Consider the following 19,829-nt stretch of genomic DNA (forward strand, 5'->3'; position numbering starts at 1 on the left):
TTTGTTTTGTTTTTGTAAAATCTTATTTTAGCAACAACCAACTCAGTTTATAAATCCAGAAACTCCTGGCTACGTTGGATTTGCAAACCTTCCCAATCAAGTTCACCGAAAATCAGTGAAAAAAGGTTTTGAGTTCACACTAATGGTGGTCGGTAAGAAATTAACCTTTACACCTTAACACCTTTGAGCTTTTTAAATATGCAGGTGTTTCCTCTTCTCAACCTTTAGGGTATAATTGTGTGACCTATAAAGTCCAAGGGAATATTCCTTTATTGTCAGGATCAAATAACTGGGGAATTTGAAAAAGATTCTTTAGAAAATTTTTCTGAAGAGTAAAATCTTAATATTTCTGTCGTTTCCTTACTTGTATGTGGTGGAAGTATTCACTCATTATGCCAGTGAGCCTCCAGAATGGCCCCAGTGATCCTTGCCTCCTGGAATTTGTGATACTTTCTAGCCCCTTCCTACATTGAGTAGGACTTAACCCGTGTAGCCAGTAGAACATGGCAGCAATGAAGGTGTGTGACTTTAAGACTGGGTCATAAAAGACATTGCAGCTTGCCCCCTATCTTTTTTTGAATCACTCTGGGGGATGCCATCTACCATGTTGGGAGGACCCTTCAGCAGCCTTATAGAGAAGTCTCACAAGGCAAGGAGCTGAGGGCCACCAGTTGCTGTGTGTAAGCTGTCCAAGACCTTCCCTAACAAAGTTATAAACAAGCTTTGAAGGATCAAGCTGGGTGAAAAATTAGCTGCTTGTCAGGACAAAACCCATCATTCATTAAAGATGGAAATCAAAATCCAGTGTACAGTGTAATATTTACACTTGCCATCATCCAGTAAAAAGTTGTAAATGCAAAGAAGCAAAACAGTGTGGCACGTAACCAAGAGAAAAATCAGGTAATAGAAACAGATCCAGAAATGATAGAGATGATAGAATTAGCGAACAAGACCTTTTACTATTTTAAATGTGCTCCTGCTACCTAAAGGAGAACATCAATATAAGAAGGAAATAGAAGATAACCAAAAGAACTTACATGGAACTTTTAGAGATTAAATTTTTTTCTGACAGAGCTAACAGCAAATTATATACTGCCGAAGAGAAAGGGCAATAGAAAGCATCCAGACACCTAGTAGAATAAATAAGAAAAGCACACCAGGGCACACAATAAACAGTTGGTGAAAGCACTGATAAGAAGGAAAATCTTATAAGCAGGTGGGGGGCGGGGAACAAGCACATTACATGCAGAAGGTCAAAGGTGGCAAGGACCACTGACTTATCAGATATGAGCCATATGCAGTGATAGTTTAAAGTACTGAAAGAATAAAACCATCGGCTTAGAATTCTGAATTAATCAAAAATGACCTCGAAAAATGGAGATTTAGAGAAAGATGAAATATAAACATTTTTAAGTAAAAGCTGAGAATTTGTCACTGTCAGATCTACACCAAAAGAAAGATTAAACTGGGTTCTTCAGGTTGACGGAAAAGGTAGAGCACTGGAAATGGCAAGTGTGTTGATAAATGTAAAACACTTTTCTTGGTTTTTCATTTCTGTCGAACATAGTTTTAAAGCCAAGTTAACAGTGTTTAACATGGAGTAAGATGAATGAGGGCAGCACAGGACGGGAGGGTGCTGAGCTGATGTTACATAAGGGAGGGCTGCTGCGTTAGTGGTGCGTGTTATCAACTCCAGAGCAGCCACTAGGAAAGTCAAACAAGGGTTTGACTCAAAGCCAATAGTTTTTTGTTTTTTTTTTTTTAATTTTTTTTTCAACGTTTATTTATTTTTAGGACAGAGAGAGACAGAGCATGAACAGGGGAGGGGCAGAGAGAGAGGGAGACACAGAATCTGAAACAGGCTCCAGGCTCTGAGCCATCAGCCCAGAGCCTGACGCGGGGCTCGAACTCACGGACCGCGAGATCGTGACCTGGCTGAAGTCGGACGCTTAACCGACTGCGCCACCCAGGCGCCCCAAAGCCAATAGTTTTGATAAAATAGAATACAGAACCCTGTTCAATCCAGAAAGCAGCAAAGAAACAAGAGATGAGACAAATGGAGAGAGGGCAACACCCTAGCAGAAGGGGCATAGCCGTGACTGGGACAAGAAGTCAGAGGGAGAGAGTATGAGCCTGAAGGACCAGAATGGAAAATCATCATGCAAAGCCCAACCATAAGAAACCCAAAGCAGCTGTATTGATACGAGACAGAGTAGACTTTGTGTCTACTACCTGGATATTCCCAGAGATAAAGAAGTATGTGTCCTAATGATGCAGGGATGAGTTCAAAACAACATCATTTTAATTTTTTTTTTTTTTCCAACGTTTATTTATTTTTGGGACAGAGAGAGACAGAGCATGAACAGGGGAGGGGCAGAGAGAGAGGGAGACACAGAATCGGAAACAGGCTCCAGGCTCTGAGCCATCAGCCCAGAGCCCGACGCGGGGCTCGAACTCACGGACCGCGAGATCGTGACCTGGCTGAAGTCGGACGCTTAACCGACTGCGCCACCCAGGCGCCCCCAAAACAACATCATTTTAAACGTATGTGCACCTAGGGGCGCCTGGGTGGCTCAGTCGGTTGAGCGTCTGACTTCGGCTCGGGTCATGATCTCGTGGTCCGTGGGTTCGAGCCCCGCGTCAGGCTCTGTGCTGACAGCTCGAAGCCTGGAGCCTGCTTTGGATTCTGTGTCTCCCTCTCTCTCTGCCCCTCCCCCACTCATGCTCTGTCTCTCTTACTCTCAAAAATGAATAAATGTTAAAAAACAAATTTAAAAAAATAAATGTACGTGCACCTAATGATGGAGCTTCATAATGCACGATGCAGAATCTGCAAGAGAGAGAAATCTGAAGGTTGATCCAACTGATGTCGAGAGCGCTGTGCTGAGAAACCCCACGGTATACATTCTTTTCAAGTGCACATGGAGGATTCACCATAGATACTCTTGTGAGAATATTTTAGTAGGCCAACATTACCCTGTAGTCAATGATGAGAAAGTATAGACAATTCATGAGCGTAGACAGACATCTCAATAAAATTTTAGCAAGTCCAGCAATACATAAAAATGCTTAATACATTAAGTTCTACTATAATGCAGTATACACGTGTTCCTTAAAAATCACCATGCCAGGGGCGCCTGGGTGGCGCAGTCGGTTAAGCGTCCGACTTCAGCCAGGTCACGATCTCGCGGTCCGTGAGTTCGAGCCCCGCGTCGGGCTCTGGGCTGATGGCTCAGAGCCTGGAGCCTGTTTCCGATTCTGTGTCTCCCTCTCTCTCTGCCCCTCGCCCGTTCATGCTCTGTCTCTCTCTGTCCCAAAAATAAATAAACGTTGAAAAAAAAAATTTTTTTTTAAAAATCACCATGCTGTGGGGCACCTGGGTGGCTCAGCCGGTTGAGCGTCCAGCTTTGGCTCAGGTCACGATCTCACAGTTCGTGGGTTTGAGCCCCGCCTCGGGCTCTGTGCTGACAGCTCGGAGCCTGGAGCCTGCTTAGGTCTCTGTGTCTCCCTCTCTGTCTGCTCCTCTCCCCACTCATGCTCTGTCTCTCTCCTTCAAAAATAAATAAAAACATTAAAAAAATATCACCATGCTCTGCAGTAATGCACTTGAAGACATAGGCTTCTGGAGAAAATACAGGCACAAAAGTTGCCTCAGGGACCTATTAGGAAGAAGTAAGGAACATAATAAAAATGGTTTTTACATGTTAAATGGTTTTACACTTGTTAACTGGTTAAAATAATCATAGTATACTGAATATGGGCACTATAGCTTGACCAGTCTCTGAAGTTTGTCAAAGTGGGTGTCGGGAAATGGTGGATGGGAAGCTGTGTCAGGAGAGGTGAGTGGGGATGGTCCACGATAACTGTTGAACAGAGGTCACTGGTGCTGAGGGGTGCACATTATTGAAAATGTTCTTTCATGGCTTGATTCTACTGGATACAGTTTTTGACGTTCACCTAGTTTGTCACCAGTGAAATCACACGAGCAGATACAATGCTTGTATTATGTTGAAGTTGTTCCCTAGTATATCAATTGTGTTGGAACAAATTCTCACCTTCAAGGCATGTGTTAATGGCAAAGCTGTCTATACATCCTAATGAATGGGGTCTACCTCAGGAGCACATGGGTTTTGGGGGGAGGGGCTTTTGTGTTTTTATTTGTTTATTTGTCGAGAGAGCATGGGGGAGCAGGGGAAGAAGCAGAGGGAAAGAGTGAGAGAATCTCCACGACCTTGAGATCACTACCTGAGGCAAAATCAAGAGGCCAAAATCAAGTGACTCTTAACCAACTGAGCCACCCGGGCGCCACCCCTTGGGAGTGCATGATTTAACATTAGAAAATTAATCTGTGTGGTTCTAAAGGGGAAATTTATGCTGTCATCTAAAACATGCAGTCGCAACAATTCAAACCCATTAAAGATTTTAAAACTTTGTAAACTAAAAAAAACAAGGAAATTTTCTAAAACATTCTTAATTGCAAGTGAAATGATTTGTGTATGTTAAAAATTATAAGGAATCCCAAAACTACTATGTTTAATAAGTAAATTTTATCAAGTTGCAGGTTCTTTTTTTAATGTTTTATTTATTTTTGAGAGAGATAGAGTACAGAATCCAAAGCAGACTCTAGGCTCTGAGCTGTCAGCACAGAGCCCGACACAGGACTCAAACTCGTGAACCACGAGATCATGGCCTGAGCTGAATTTGGACACTTAACTGACTGAGCCACCCAGGTGCCTCCACCAACAAATAATTTTAAAATGAACTTGAAAAGACCGTCAAAAACAATGGTAACAAAAAACTTTTATTTAACGTATGTTTGTTTATTTTTGAGACAGAGGTCGAGACAGAGCATGAGCAGGGGAGGGGCAGAGAGAGAGGGAGACACAGAATCTGAAATAGGCTCCAGGCTCTGAGCTGTCAGCACAGAGCCCGACACGGGGCTCAAACCCACGAACCGTGAGATCATGACCTGAGCCGAAGTCGGACGCTTAACCAACTGAGCCACCCAGGCACCCCAACAAGAAACATTTTAAAAGACAGTACCATCCATAGTAATATAAGAAATGCACCATGCTTAGGCTAACTTAGCGGAATGGGTGCAGGACCTTCACTGACACCATGGCAGCACTGCTGAGAGAAAGACAAGCTGTGAGACCTGCCAGTGCTCTGGGTGTAACCGTGCACACTGTGCCCGTGACTCTGCCCCTAGAGTGACCCATCGAGTCAGCACATTGCCAGAGTCACACCAGGCTTTTTAAAATAGAAATGAACAATCTGGTTCTAAAGTGTGAATGTAAGTGCAGAGGGCCTAGAACAGACAGAACCATTTAGAGGGCCTGTACTATCTGATTTCAAGCCTTCCCAATAGGAACCATGACAGCGTGGTGAGGGTGGAACTCCAGGTCAACTGAAAATACCAGCCCGAAGACCCGTGTACACATGATCAACTGATTCATGACAAGGGTGCCAAGGTGACACAGAGGGGGAGAGGTTAGCCATTTACAAACAGCGTTGTACCAAGTGCGTGGTCGTGTGGTGGGCAGCGAACGTGAACCTTCCTTCACACCGTACAACACACTTAACTCCAAGTGGGTTGTTGGCTTAACTGTAAAGCTGTAAGAAGTCTAGAAGAAAACGGGCAAGAAAATTTTCATGACTTGGAGTAAGCAGATTGCTTAGGACGTGAATAACACTAATCACAAAATAAATGCAAAGTTGCACTTCGTTAAAAATTCTCTTCAGAAAACAAGAGACGGTCATACACTTGAGAAAGCGTTCACAGCACCACGTGCAACGTAGGACTCCTATCCGGAACATAAACCCGAACAGCTCAGAAAGAAGATAGGTTACCCAGTTACAGAAAGGGCCACGAGATTGGGACAGACGTTTCATAGGAGATCCTGAATGGCCAGGACCCACGGGATCCCACCACACGCTCACTGGAATGGCTGAAATTTGCAAAAAGTCCGGTAGTCCAAGTGTTGGCGAGGATGTGGACAGACGCACCTCTCCTAGTGGCTAGTGACAGTGTAAAGTGATAACAACCACTTTGGAAACAGTTCGGTGCTTTCTTAGCTGTTACTCCCTGTGTAACTAGACCGTCCGCTCTTAGGCAGATACACAGGAGAAATGATAGCATGACCACAGAGCCTGCGCCTGGATGTTCACAGCTGCTCTCCCTGCAGTGGCCCAAACTGGATGTAACACAGGTGTACCCAGCAAGAGGGTGATCAACATGTCACGATGTGTCCACATGAGAAAAGGAAACGGACTGCTGATGGATGACGTGACGTGGATGAACCTCCAGAGCTGATTGTGCTGAGCCAAAATAGCCAGATAAAAGAAGGCGTGTTGTATGATCCCATGTTTGTGAAGTTCTAGAATAATCAAAACCAGTCTGTAGAGACAGAAAGCAGATTGGTGTATGCATATAATGACACGAGAGGGGTAGAGCTGACTCTGACTTAGGCAAAGGAGCTCTCATGGTATGGAGATCCTTTCTATCTTGAGTTTATTTATCTGAGTGTGTACTTGGTCAGACTAATCCGTCAGTACAGTTCAAATGAGTGCACTTAACTGTTGAACTGAGGTGTATGTGAGTTACACCTCAGTAAAGTGGGTTTCAAATAAAGCAAGTAGTAAGGGAATTAAAGGTGAGACGGGGAGTGAATAACACCTAGAAACTTAACCACGAGAACCCTCAACTTTTAAATTGTACCTGTTAGAAGCACAAGAAAAATGATACACAGGTATCCCCTGCTTTCTGAAAGTTACTGGCATGCCACTTTTATGAAAGGCCTGTAGTAGTGCCTGTTTTCAGTAATAAAAGACCAGCAAGAGCTCAGCAGGTTTTGCAGCAAGCTGTGGCAGAGGCAGCACGCCCGCCGAGCCTCCTCGCGAAGCGCTTCGGTGTCCGGCTGCCAGAGCTGTCTGAGAGCATCTGGACTTTATCTCGACTGATTTTGTGCACCTGTTATGATGTGTTCTAAGGTATCAGAAAGGCTGAGAGGTGATTTTTTTTTTTTTTTTTTTTTAAAGCTAGGAGTGTCAAAAAATGTTTCCATCTAAGTGAGTGGTATAATGCTTTTTTGCTTTCTACCATTTGGGCTTAGGAACAGTCTACTTTCGGGTAGAGGGAGAACCTGTATCAGGAAAAGGCCAGTGCACCCACCTTGTAAGTCAGACGCTATTGAAAAAGGTGTTTTCAGGGGCGCCTGGGTGACGCAGTCGGTTAAGCGTCCGACTTCAGCCAGGTCACGATCTCGCAGTCCGTGAGTTCGAGCCCCGCGTCGGGCTCTGGGCTGATGGCTCAGAGCCTGGAGCCTGTTTCCAATTCTGTGTCTCCCTCTCTCTCTGCCCCTCCCCCGTTCATGCTCTGTCTCTCTCTGTCCCAAAAATAAATAAACGTTGAAAAAAAAATTTTTTTTTAAAAAAGAAAAAGGTGTTTTCAGAATTGCAGATAACATCTAAGGGAATAAGAAATTTCATAAAAAGGTCATATATGCAAGTGAAAAACTACAAATGTTTGGGCAGCAATCTGGAAGAAGGACTTAAAAATCACAAATAAGTTCTTTAAAGACATCACAGATCAAAGCCCAGTGGCAAGTTGCTCGTGAGGGAATGTGGTGCCTGTGCTGCTGAAGTCTGGCCAAATGGTGATAGTTGGTGATAGTTCATATCAAGTTTCCAGCCTCCCCACGAGTATTGGGGGTGGTGGGTCTGTTCACAAGAAAAGCAAAATTAAAAATAGAAAGCCTATTGTCAAATATATATATTACCTGGTAGAAAGTGCGAAGAATGGATAGTGTGACCAAATTCACAAGAGGGTTACAGAATGAACACTTCTGAAGACTCCGGAACTAAGCTAAGAGAACGAATCCTTGTAGGTTCACGCGTCCTGAAAATGCACACTTGTGTCCTGGTGGACTCGTTCATGAGGGCACATGCACCTGGGACACGGCCTGCTTGCGCATCCTTACCCCGTGAAATGGCTTGGCTCTGGGCAAAAAAGGGATCACTTAGAGTGCTGCCCTTCGGGGCCCTCCCAGGTGGCCCTGGCTGCAGGGTGTTTGAGAAAGCAAGCGCTTTCTTGTGTTGGTTAAAATTGAAAAGTAAATGTGAGGAGGACACCCTCCACCCAGGTTAGGAGCTTTTTGTTTCCTAGCATTCCTGGCTTGGCCTAAGTTTTGTGGGGGGATGGGAGGGTTCGCCTAGGTTTTAATTGGAAGCTTCTGGGATCTCTGGGACCCTGAGCCTGATGGGATTTCAGGATGCTGTAAACCCAAGCTCCCTTTCCTCCTGTGCATATTCTTCATGTGGCGGCGCCCCCTTGTGCCTGGTGCTGTGTATCTCGATTGGTGAGAATGTAAGCCGTTTTGTAAACCCTGAGTACCTCCCATCCCAGTCAGCTTCTGCTGTCATCACTGGTGCAGGACAATTACGTAGGGTTGCTCAGCCCCGTGCATTTTATGCTGTGAGATATACACTCCAGGGCCTCTTGAGCTCTTGTGTCTCCCGTGTATAGGCACCTGAGAAACGCCTCTGGGACAGAGATACTGGTGAACGAGAAATCACAAAGCTAGCCACGCCCAGAGATTCGGCCCAACAGCAGCATCATGTTCTGAGTTTATGAGTTAATTACTTGTAGGTGCTGCCTGAAAGCCATTCCAAGGGAAGATGCTTCCACCCTTAAAGTGAAGATTTGTCATTCAGAATCAGACATTGGAATGTTGCAACTGCTTTTTTTTTTCTTTTAAAGAAGGTGTCTCTACTCAAACACCTCTGCTGAGATGTCTCCTGAGCCCCATTCCCTTTCAGCTTCATTACCCACAGCTGTCACCACTTCACTGGTGGCAAAGTAACCTTGCTCGTTTGTCGTCTTCCCCACTGGACTGCCAGTCTGCACGGGAGCAGGAATTTAGCTGTCCAGCACATGGAGCTGTGCCAGGCACACATAAAGACTGAGCACTCGCTTACTGGCAAGACCTCTTCGTTTTGTGATAAAGACGTAAACTGCTGGGCAGTTTGTTAAAAGGATAATTTGGTGGCATATTTTTATGCTCTTTTATTTGGACATGTTCAGCGTGTAATTCTGGTTTTGTCCTCTTGGTGGTCCTTTCCACGTATGAAAATTGCCATCCAATTAAAGCGCAGTCCTGATTTTATATGTCTACTCATTTCAAATTTACTCTTGTACTTCATTTTACCGGAAATAATTTTCAAAACAGATGTGTGCTCCTCCACGTGCTGCGCAGGACTTAGCAGAGGGAGGTTCAGACCAAGATGCCCAGGAGATAGTCAGGCACCGAGTTCAGAAGCACTCCTCCACGCGGAATGTAGCCTTAGCTGATAACAGCTACAGTGAAATGATGGCATCTGTGCATGCTTCCTTAAGATGTAATATTTCATTTTGTTGGGGGGGGTGGGAAACGCCTGGGTAGCTCAGTAGATTAAGCTCTGACTCGATTTCGGTTCAGGTCATGATCTGACGGATGATCAGATCGAGCCCCGTGTTGGGCTCTGTGCGAATAGCACAGAGCCTGTTTGGGATTCTCTCTCCCTCTCTCTATGAATGACCCTTCCCTGCTCGCACTCTCTTTCTCTCAAAAAAATAATAAACATTTCTAAAAGATATTTCATTTGTGGTGTTTTGCATCCTTGAAGTTAAGTTGCAGATGCTCAGAATACAAACGTTACTTAACTCAAGAGTGTTCAGAATTCAAGTATTATGGTAGTTGAAGAGCATTATTAACTCATTATATATTCGAATGAGTATGTGTTTCTCTTAATTGGTCATGTCACACTCAACAGTGTTGCGTGGGCAGGCTGTCTGACCTGAGGCAGCTGACGGGCCAGTGTTGGGGCACGGAATGTATGTAAAGCAGGAAAGGGAGGAGGTGGCCTGCCCCTGCATTGGCGACAGGAGGAAGAAATGCAGACTGCGACGCAGCCTTGGGCGTGTGTTCTGGTTCAGGTTCCCACAGCTTGGCGAGCCATAGTGCACTTGATATTGGTAGATCAGTTTCCTGAAAATTGGGAACTTTAATAATTACCAAAACTCATAACTGAAAACCTTTGCATTCTATTTATCAAAAAATAAAGACCCACCTCTAAAAGTCCATCGTATACATTCGTGAAGAATTAAGGGTAATGTTTCTGATCTCACCATATGGGAATTCTGGAGACTCAGAGACCTTGATTCCAATCAAGGCCCTGCTCTGGACAGCTCTCTGAGCAAACGCTACTTAGTAACCTTCGAGCAACCGTTTCCCCATCAATGAAGTGGGGAGAGTTGTACCAAATTGGTAGTGGTCATATGGAGTGCAGAGAATGGGGTTTGTGAGGGTTTAGCCTAGTGCCAGCCCGCACGTAAACTCAGGAGATGAACCGTGTCTTACAGGTCAAGTCATGACAATGTTTTCATTTTCATCTAAAGGTGAATCGGGTCTAGGAAAATCGACTCTCATAAACAGCCTGTTCCTGACCGATCTCTACCCAGAAAGAATCATACCTGGAGCCGCAGGTACAGAAGCCCCCGCAGGACTGTTAAGTGTCGTGCTACACGAGAGCTGCTGAGAGCACATAATTGGTGTTTTTGCCTCAGCTTGAAACACAAGGACAAGCGTTCTTTCGGTCGGGAAAGGTGCTGACCTGCAGCCCTTGAGTCTTGGTTGTAGACTCGGCATTTGTGCACAGGTCCATCGTCTCCGAGTTTGTTTTCCTTTATGGTAAAGTAGAAGGAATAGTTTCTGCCTGTATTCTGTGTTTGACGGGAGGGCCGGGGGACGGTGTTTCCTCATGTGAGAGTTCTGTAAGTGGCTGACTGCCACGGGTGTAAGTATCTGCCTGCGCCTGCTGTGTGAGCAAAGGTCATAATTTTCAGTGTTGGCATTTTAACTTTTCTGAGCTGCCGTTTCTTCTTAGCTTCCAGGTCTCCCTTGCCAACTTGGGGGTTATTTTTACACAGTTCTTGTGTTAGCTTGGAAAACCTTCCTCTAGGAAAGGTAGTGAGGTTCATTTGTATCTTAATAAGAAGGTAACAAGTTCGTTTCTCCTCTTGTGAATTGGGTCAGTTTTTAGGTACATCCTCTCATTAAGTTTGTTTCTTTTTTTAGAGAAAATTGAAAGAACTGTCCAGATCGAGGCTTCGACTGTGGAGATTGAAGAGCGAGGGGTCAAGCTGCGCCTGACAGTGGTGGACACACCTGGCTACGGGGACGCCATCAACTGCAGGGATTGGTATGCTCCTCGGGGACACGGAGTCCTGGAAGTGCTATGGTTACTCTAACGTATTCAGGTTTCATAGCATTAATGAGTGATGACTAGGCTTGAGGTAGCTGTGTATAATAATACAGTGAAACAGTTTACAAGTGTGCTGATTATAACATTTGAAGTGAGGAATTTCAGAGAGAAGGAGTATTTTTTCTGGAAGAGCCAACCATCCATCAAATGCTAGTATAAACGAAACCCCTTGATCTGAATCAACCCTGGCCAGTGGGGAAGATTGTGGTCTAGCCCTTTCCCTTAGAGACTCGGTCCTTGACATCATGAGCAAAACTAAGGAAAGTTACAAGCAGAAGAGCAGTCTGTCCCTGCGCTGCGCAGAGAGCACCACGTTCGTGGTAGAAACTGCAATTTCTTACATCATCAATGGACAGCATCAACTTGCCAGCGTCTGATGAGGGAAGGGAAGGAAGGGGAAGGGTCTCCCGTCTCCTTTCTTTGGGAGTCGCTCCCTTCTCTCCCTGCTCTTTGGTTCACACTTTCACACTCCTGTCCCCACCGTGTGTTCTGCTGCTGCCCCTCTGCCCTCTGCACAGTTACAGTCCTTGCGAGAGCTGGCGGCCCTCTGTCCACTCAGTCACTTCAGATGCTTTCATTCACTTTGTTTGTTTTAAATGTTTATTGAGAGGGTGCGCATATATGCACGCCGGTAGGGGAGGGGCAGAGAGAAAGGGAGAGCGAGAATCCCAAGCAGGCTCCTCGATGTCAGCACAGAGCCCGACACGGGGTTCAGTCTCATGAACTGTGAGGTCATGACCTGAGCCAAGGTCAGGAGTTGGACTCTTGGGGTGCCTAGGTAGTTCAGTCTGTTAGATGTTGATTTCGGCTCGGGCCAGACTCCCAATGGAGCCTGCTTGGGATTCTCTCTCTCCTCTCTTTGCCACTCCCCACCTCCCATTGGGGTGTGCATGTGTGCTTTCTCTCTCTCTCAAAATAAACATTAAAAAAAAAACAACCGGATGCTTAACTGAGCCACCCAGGCACCCACCTCGGGTGCTTTTACTTATTCCCTTTGGGCCTTTAAGCCCCCTGTGGTTGGGGGAGATTATGCTTGGCACACTTTCCAAAAACATCCATCTTGCCAAACATAGGAGTGAGTTTTCCGTCCCCATCTTATAAGTGATTGTCAAATTGTATTTGGTGTGGAGGCAGGGGACAGAAAAAGCCTGCGTCTTTGAAGTTTGGGACTGCCTGCCTTTGGAATCCGATAGTCAGTATTTGTGTTTCTCACAGTTTTAAGACCATCATCGCCTACATTGATGAGCAGTTCGAACGGTACCTGCATGACGAGAGTGGCTTGAACAGGCGGCACATCGTTGACAACAGGGTGCACTGCTGCTTTTACTTCATCTCCCCTTTCGGCCACGGGTATGTGGGCCACTGGCCGCAGAAGCCAAGTGTACTAGAGTCTCGTCTTTACTCTGTGGGCTGATCGTTGCCCCCAATTGCACATTTTAATACAAGAATTGAGATAATTTTGAGAGAACAAAAATGTGTGATCTCCCTGCTCTTCCCCTAAATTCGTGGCACTGTCTCACTCCTCACAGACTGAAGCCCTTAGATGTTGCATTTATGAAGGCGATACACAACAAGGTGAACATTGTGCCTGTCATTGCCAAAGCCGACACCCTCACACTGAAGGAGCGGGAGCGCTTGAAGAAAAGGGTGAGTGTATTTTACTCAGGGTAGCTGAAGGCCAGGTGCCTCGGAAAGAGAGTGGAGGGGTGTCCTGAGATGTGGGGGAGCAGGTAGGGAGGCTGGTGGTTTTTTGAAAAACACCTAACAGTTGTAGATTTTTAGTATTTTGACAAAGATGTCAAGTTCTTATTCTTTGTAATTCACCTTAGATGAAAATACTGTCCATGAGTAGAAGGGACGCCATGTGTTACGAGAGTGGAATGAGTGTGGAAGTGTGATCATCTCTGTGAAGTTTTGTTATTTTATCTAAACATTTTATTGCAGCCAATTCATTTAGGAATGTATTTCAGTTGTAATCGTTTGGTACCATAAACGTTTCAAGGGCTTGTGTTTTGGCCATTTAGAGGTTGCCTTGAACTTGTCCATCTTCCAGCCTGTGTGACTCTCACCGCCCAGCAGCCCTATGCCGGTCATTGGTCTCTGGTGTGTCTTTGTTGATTCTTTCGTATATATTTTTTAATTACTTGTCTTTTTATTCAAATGCGCATTAAGAAAGTCCAAGTTTACGAGCGCCCGGGTGGCTTGGTTAAGCCTCCAACTATAGCTCAGGTCATGATCTCACTGTTCATGGGTTCAAGCCCCAAGGTGGGCCCTGTGCTGACGGCTCTGAGCCTGCAGCCTGCTTCAGATTCTGTCTCCCTCTCTCTCTGCCCCTCCCACCTTGTGCTCCGTCTCTCTCTCTCTCTCTCTCTCTCTCTGAAAAATACACATTAAAAAAAGTTTTAATTGCTAAAAGAAAGTCCAAGTTCATATGCTAAATTCTATAAATAAAAGTTCTCTGAATTATCCATAAAAGCAGTTGTTGTCTATAGTGACATACCTATTTTTCCAGAACATAGTTTACCTATGTTTTTGTTTTTACAGAATGGGATCATCGCGTACATATTATTCTGCCGTTTTCACTTTCTAAGAATACCCAGCACACACAGAAAACACTCCCCCGCATCCTTACTCAGCTTAGAGCAACACACACACACACACACACACACACACACACACACACATACACACACACACACACACACACACACACACTCAGGAGCATTCCCGGCACAAACTCTCTCTTCAGTGTGTTTCTTGGCTTCCCACCCCCACCCCTCTATTCCTGGCGTCAGGGATCTTTGCTTAGCTCACTTGTGTGTTCCAAAAGTTTAGAACAGTACCTGGCACATTGTAGGCACCTGTCTGTCTTCTGACAATTGTAGAAGTCAGATACATTCTTGGAAAGGAAATCGATTGGCTTTTAAAGTTACAAAAGGTAGCTGAATTTCCCTCAAAACAAATGTGTAACGCCTCACATTCTCAAAGCAGCATGTGCGCATGCTCCACCCCTGCCAGAACTGTCCCAGATCCGGCACCAGGTTTTCTAAAGTGTCTCCCATCTGAGAAATGGGAAGCGGTGTCTAGTTTCCGCGAGTGTTTTCCACAAGTGTCTGGTTGCTGATGCGAGTGAGTATGTATCCTGGTGCCTGATGCCTGTTAGTGTGCTCTCTGAGATTTTTAGAGCCTGTGTTGCATTTTTATTGCCTTTTTATTAATTAACGGATATTCTTGTGTTTTTGGACCTAGTCTGATTTTTGTGTTTTCACATTTTTCTTGATGTCTTCTGTCATGGCAGAATTCTTCAATTGTATGGACTGTGTCAGCCTTTTCCTTTGTTGTCTCAGTGCCTGCCAGCCTTTTAGGAAATATCCAGGCCTTTGGAAGAGCCCCTGAAAGCTTAGGCATGCTTTTGCTTGACAGTATGTGTTTTAGTAATGCCCACTTAAGGAAACGCCACCTTTTATAATAGGCATGTTACATTGGATTTCAGAGAGGTGGGGGAACCAGGGTCAGGGTTAGAATGTTTTGTACACCCGTCTCTGATCCTGGGCCCAGAACTCTTAGGGCTTGATTTCCAAGTCTGAAATGAATTGAAATCCTTTTTTGCTCTTTTCTCTTTCATCTTGGGCCTTTGTAATCCCTTCTCTTTATCTGGTTTCTTCCCTGTGCCTCCTGCTGTACTCCCGCTCCCTCATCTAAAAGAGCCTCTGGCAGATCTGCTTTAGTCCTACCCTTCCTTCGTCTCTAACTGGCTCCACTTCATCCAGCAGCAGGTCTCCTGTCTAGGGTCTGGCTGCAGACCCTCCACCAGCCTTGGGCCTCCCCAGTGGGTTGGCCACGCTCTCGGGAGACTGGGTCTTTCTGCCTGCTTTACCACCTATCTTCCAAGCCACGAATGTCAGCATTGCTTAGTATTGTTTAGATCGTGTCATCTCCTGTGGCTTCTGCTTTTCCTTTCAGAGAATCTTTTTTACATGAACTATGTGTGTAAACAGGAGATAGCCGCACCCCACCCCCACCCCCCCACCCCCACCCACCCCCCCCCCCCGCCATCCCGGTCCTGAGTTGGTTACCCAGCTTCCCTGGCTCCACCTGCACCCCCATCTTTGGTGTGGCTGCCCAGACAGGGAAATGTGTGACTACCTTTGATTCATCACTTTCTTCCTCTTTTCCGGTTGGAAATCGCCCATTTACTGCGTTTTGTCAACTCGGTTCTCGTCCTTGTCTCGTAAGCCTTGTCCTGATGGGGCAGCAGGGGTGGATGATGGGCAGGAAAGAGGAACAGATGGAGGAGGTTCTTGCTCACTGCTGGGCTTCTCCCACCAGTGAGATGGTTCCTCTGCTTCCTCTAGGAGGGAGGGCTCTGAAAGCACAGATGGTCCAGTTGGAAGGGGAAGGATGTTGGGAGGAGGGAGAAAGACCTCTTTGCGAGTCCTGAATTAGTGCAGACAATGCGTTAAGTCCCACGATCTTTGATCCTTTAATCGTAAAGGCCCCAGAGTTCCCGTTAAGAACCACCAATGCCAGAGCAGGGTTCAAAGCAGGGATATTTCTGCCCACTCGGCGGAGGCGAAGCTCCAGCCTGCCCGTATCTGCTGGCGCTCCCTGCACAGAAGATGCTTGGGGGCTGGGCGCGGGCTGGCTAGCGGGTGCGCAGCTGCTTCCTTCATCTCCAGCCCAGGTTTTCGTGCCCTCTGGGCCACTCTCCCGCTTGCTCAATTGGTTTGAGTGTGTGGTTCTATGGCTGCCACTTTTTGCCTCTTGAACAAAACCCAGAACCCAGCTTGGCTTCCAGGGAACTCTCCACTTGGTAACTCCAGTTACTCTTCTGTCTTCCCCAACCTGGAAGCTGACTTCCTGGCCACCCTGGGTTTCGTGGTCCCTAGAGGCCCCTCCCTCCCTCCAGCCCTCACACCTGCCGACTCCTCAGACAATGCTTGTGGCTCTTCTGGGGCCTGCGGCGTCTGGGTGTGCCACTCCCTGGGTACGTGTCATTCCTGAAGCTGGTTGTAGTGTGTTTCCTGTTAGCTGCCGTGCTGGAGTGATTGTCTGCCTGCTGCTCTGTGCCCTGAAAGCAGCGGCACACTGTTATTGTCATCCCTGGGCAGAGGGGGTCCCCTCAACATGCAAGCACGAGGCCTTTCTTAACAGGAAATCGCTTGGCAGTCAGTGATCAGCTTGATTCTGTGTTGGCATTTGGATAGTTCTGTTTATTGGGGGGTTTATCTGGTTTGGTTGGTTGGTTTTTTTGAGAGAGAGGAGAGAACATGAGCAGGGGAAGGGCAAGAGTGGGAGAGAGACTCTCAAGCGGGTTCCGTGCTGTCAGCACAGAGCCCAATGTGGGGCTCAATCCCACGAACCAGGATCATAACCTGAGCTGAAATCCACACTTAACCAACTAAGCCCCCCAGGTGCCCCAGGCACCCCTGTCTTTAATATGAGTTGTTTGGTAAAATTGCTCCTGTCTTTGTCATTTTTCCAGATTCTGGATGAAATTGAGGAACATAATATCAAAATCTATCACTTACCCGATGCAGAATCCGATGAAGATGAGGATTTTAAAGAGCAGACTAGACTTCTCAAGGTAAGAACACCTCTCCGGGTGCCCAACACGAGTCACTCCTGCTCTGTCATGAGCACCCTGGAAGGAGTTGGCAAAGGGCCATATCCAGGATGGCTGACCTTTGAGAGATTCATAGTGTTTTGCTTTAAATATATTTTGATACAGCTGCCACCTGAGGTTTAGAAATCTTATTGCGGGTTTAATATGTTTCCATCTAATTTGTCCCGTGTGGAAAACACCTGTTCTTCTGAGTAAGATGTCCTTAGCTCACCGTTAGCTAAACACCGTTAGCTCTCCGAGGAGATCTTGCAGTAAGCCGCAGCGTGCTCCGTCTGTGCCCGTGTTCGTGTGCTCACGGCGAGAATTGGGCTTCCCGGTGGGGCCCCGGTCTACCTCATGTGTCTCTCTCTAGGCCAGTATCCCATTCTCCGTGGTCGGGTCCAATCAGTTGATCGAAGCCAAGGGCAAGAAGGTCAGAGGCCGTCTCTACCCATGGGGCGTTGTGGAGGTGGAGAACCCGGAGCACAATGACTTTCTGAAGCTGCGGACGATGCTCATGTAAGACATCCGTGCGTTCCCGTTGGCAGTGCCTATAGCAGGAAGCAGAGCTTTTTGACCACAGGGTGTGCGTGTGGCCTCGCAGACAGCTGCCGGCGCCACAGGTATTAGGTGGTGGGGCCGCTGCACCTGTTATGGAAGGCCCTCACCGGGAGCTCTCTGTGGTTCTACAGAACCAACCTCTCCCACTCGAGGCCTGTGGCTTAGCACCCTCTCCTTTCTCATCAGCCAGCTCTCTTGACGCTGAAAGCAGACTGGTCCTAAACTGCGGCCTGGCCATGCCCGAACACCTGCTCTGGGCACAAAGGCTCAGGCGCTGCAGGATGGCAGGCAGCCTCCCTTCCCGCCCTGGGGCCACCGGGAGGGTCCTCAGTGCACTCTCAGCACCTCCCACAGGCCTGGCTACAGCAGCACACGTTTTCCCTCTGAGAAGTAGAGTTCGCATTTAGTGACATACATGCACGTGCTATTGCTCTTGAATCAGGCTGAAAGGAAGAGTGTTGCTAAAATCTAGAATCTCTTTAATTAGAAGAATTCAAAGAACAGATGAGGTACATTTTGAGTAACTAAAAATTGATGTCCGTGCTCATCGACGTGTGTCTTGGTTGAGCAATTTTTAATAAACAGAAAAAGCACCAAAACTAGAATTAGAACGACGCCACAAGCTTTCTCAGGCATCATTTAGGTCACTCAGGATGGGTCCTTGTGGTCATGCTGCTGTTTGCTGGCAGCTTCCTGCGTGCTTCTTAGAGTGACGGAGAGCCCGCCACCCTCTGCTGTCACTGGTCCCCTTTTCTAGACTCTAAGCAGCAGACAAGAATGCCTCATCGTCACTCGTTCCTGGCAGTTTATGTATTTGAAAGAGCCGAGCCAAAAAAATGATGATTGTTTTCTGAGATGATTACAGGATGCAAAGTGCTATCTCTAGTTTTTCCAAAATATTAATACTTTGTTTTATGGTCTTGCTGATAGCTTACACTGACCAACTCTTTAAGCTTGAGAAGTCAGGAATAGTCGAAAGAGAGAAAACAAAAAGTACGTTGTGTTTCAGACATTGTTTACCTAAAAGGGTCTGCTAAAATCTCTGCCTCGTGCACCGGTGACAGTCTCATGCAGAGGTGGGCAGTGCCTGGGGGAGGCATCCCACGGAAGGGCCTCTGTACCTGACCCTGTGCTGTGTGCTTGTGCGCCCTTGCTCGTGGTAGGGAGGAGAGAGAGGCCTCTGTAGCTTCCTTCCTGTATCCAAAGCTCCAGCAACTTCATGTACGATTTAGAAGTAGCAAGTGGGGTTTTAGTTTCTCCGTGCAGATGGCTCCGCACTCAGCCGGCCTTGCTGTGCCCTTTTCTCCTCCAGCACCCACATGCAGGATCTCCAGGAGGTGACCCAGGACCTGCATTATGAAAACTTCCGTTCCGAGAGGCTCAAAAGAGGTGGCAGGTTGTTACCCCCAATTTATACTGTCCTTCTGCCCATACTGCGTCACAGAGTCCCACTGGCCCCCCTTCCACCTTTCCTACTTTGTCTTCCTGACTCTAAGCAACATGATTTGGTTTCCTACTCAGAAGCTCTTTCCAGGTACCTGTTGCTCATGTCACTGTGTCGTGCTTTGTTTAATCTGTCCAAGGTAGCTTTAATCATCTGCATGCAAAGAACAGCTTTAGGTGGAAAGGCCAGTGACTGGTCTCAAGAACATCACTCTGTCAGTGAGGACAGACTTCACGTGATGTTACGAAGCACAGCTCCCCAGGTGGGGTGAGCAGCAGCCCAGCTCCTCAGTGACACAGGCGGCTGCCCTCACCTTTCCTGTTTCACCATCGTAGTGGGTTTTTACTCAAGGTCTGTGTGTTGTGACCTGATTTGTGTCTGGTCACATCACATCTCTGCCCAGTTTAGCTATCAAGGTAGTGACCTTCATCACTTACAAAAAGAGTTTTCTGTACAGTAGTTGCTCCCACATACCTGAGCCACAGGAGCACGTTCCAGTGCCCCCAGCAGATGCCTGGCCGCGGATGGTGCCAAATATTCTACCCATGCACCTGTTTCCTGTATGTACGTGTCTGCGATAAAGTTTAATCTATAAATCGGATGCAGTGAGGGAGTAACAACAACAGTAATTCGGTGCCACAGTTACAGCCACGTACTCTAATCAGAGTACACGAACGAGCTTCCTGCCCTGCTCTCACCATGCCCCTTGTGATGCCGTGAGATGCTAGGATGCCCATGTGATGGATGAGGTGAGGTGGGGGGAATACCTGGACGGCGTGTCGGGGCCCTGGGCCGCTGCTGACCTGACGCTTGAGAGGGTCGCCTGCCTTCGGATGACAGCTGACCACGGTCCACTGAAACCGCAGATAAGGGGGAGACTGCCGTGTTGTAGTTTATTTTAAAGTACTCACATTCTTG

At 46.8% G+C, this 19,829-nt stretch overlaps 1 protein-coding gene and 1 long non-coding RNA gene across 7 annotated transcripts in view; both read left to right on the forward strand.

The window, feature by feature from the left end:
* SEPTIN2 (septin 2) overlaps nt 1-19,829 on the forward strand; it is a 36,179-nt gene that overhangs the window by 10,330 nt on the left and 6,020 nt on the right. For 4 of the 6 annotated variants that reach the window (XM_086720186.1, XM_086720184.1, XM_086720185.1 and 1 more), the window contains 8 exons: nt 32-152; nt 10,400-10,522; nt 11,115-11,238; nt 12,517-12,651; nt 12,831-12,948; nt 16,787-16,888; nt 17,280-17,425; nt 18,780-18,863. In XM_086720186.1, coding sequence (XP_086576312.1) covers nt 32-152; nt 10,400-10,522; nt 11,115-11,238; nt 12,517-12,651; nt 12,831-12,948; nt 16,787-16,888; nt 17,280-17,425; nt 18,780-18,863 — 953 coding nt within the window. The remainder of the gene's footprint in view (nt 1-31; nt 153-10,399; nt 10,523-11,114; nt 11,239-12,516; nt 12,652-12,830; nt 12,949-16,786; nt 16,889-17,279; nt 17,426-18,779; nt 18,864-19,829) is intronic. The other 2 variants (XM_025935327.2, XM_086720188.1) reach the window with 1 other exon arrangement.
* LOC147578788 (uncharacterized) lies at nt 3,357-9,160 on the forward strand. The gene is made up of 2 exons (XR_015255674.1): nt 3,357-7,198; nt 7,442-9,160. It is a non-coding gene; the product is annotated as an uncharacterized LOC147578788 (long non-coding RNA).

This window comes from Puma concolor, chromosome C1 (genome assembly GCF_028749965.1).
Source record: "Puma concolor isolate L17-30 chromosome C1, mPumCon1.1.hap2, whole genome shotgun sequence".
Classification (NCBI taxonomy): Eukaryota; Metazoa; Chordata; class Mammalia; order Carnivora; family Felidae; genus Puma; species Puma concolor.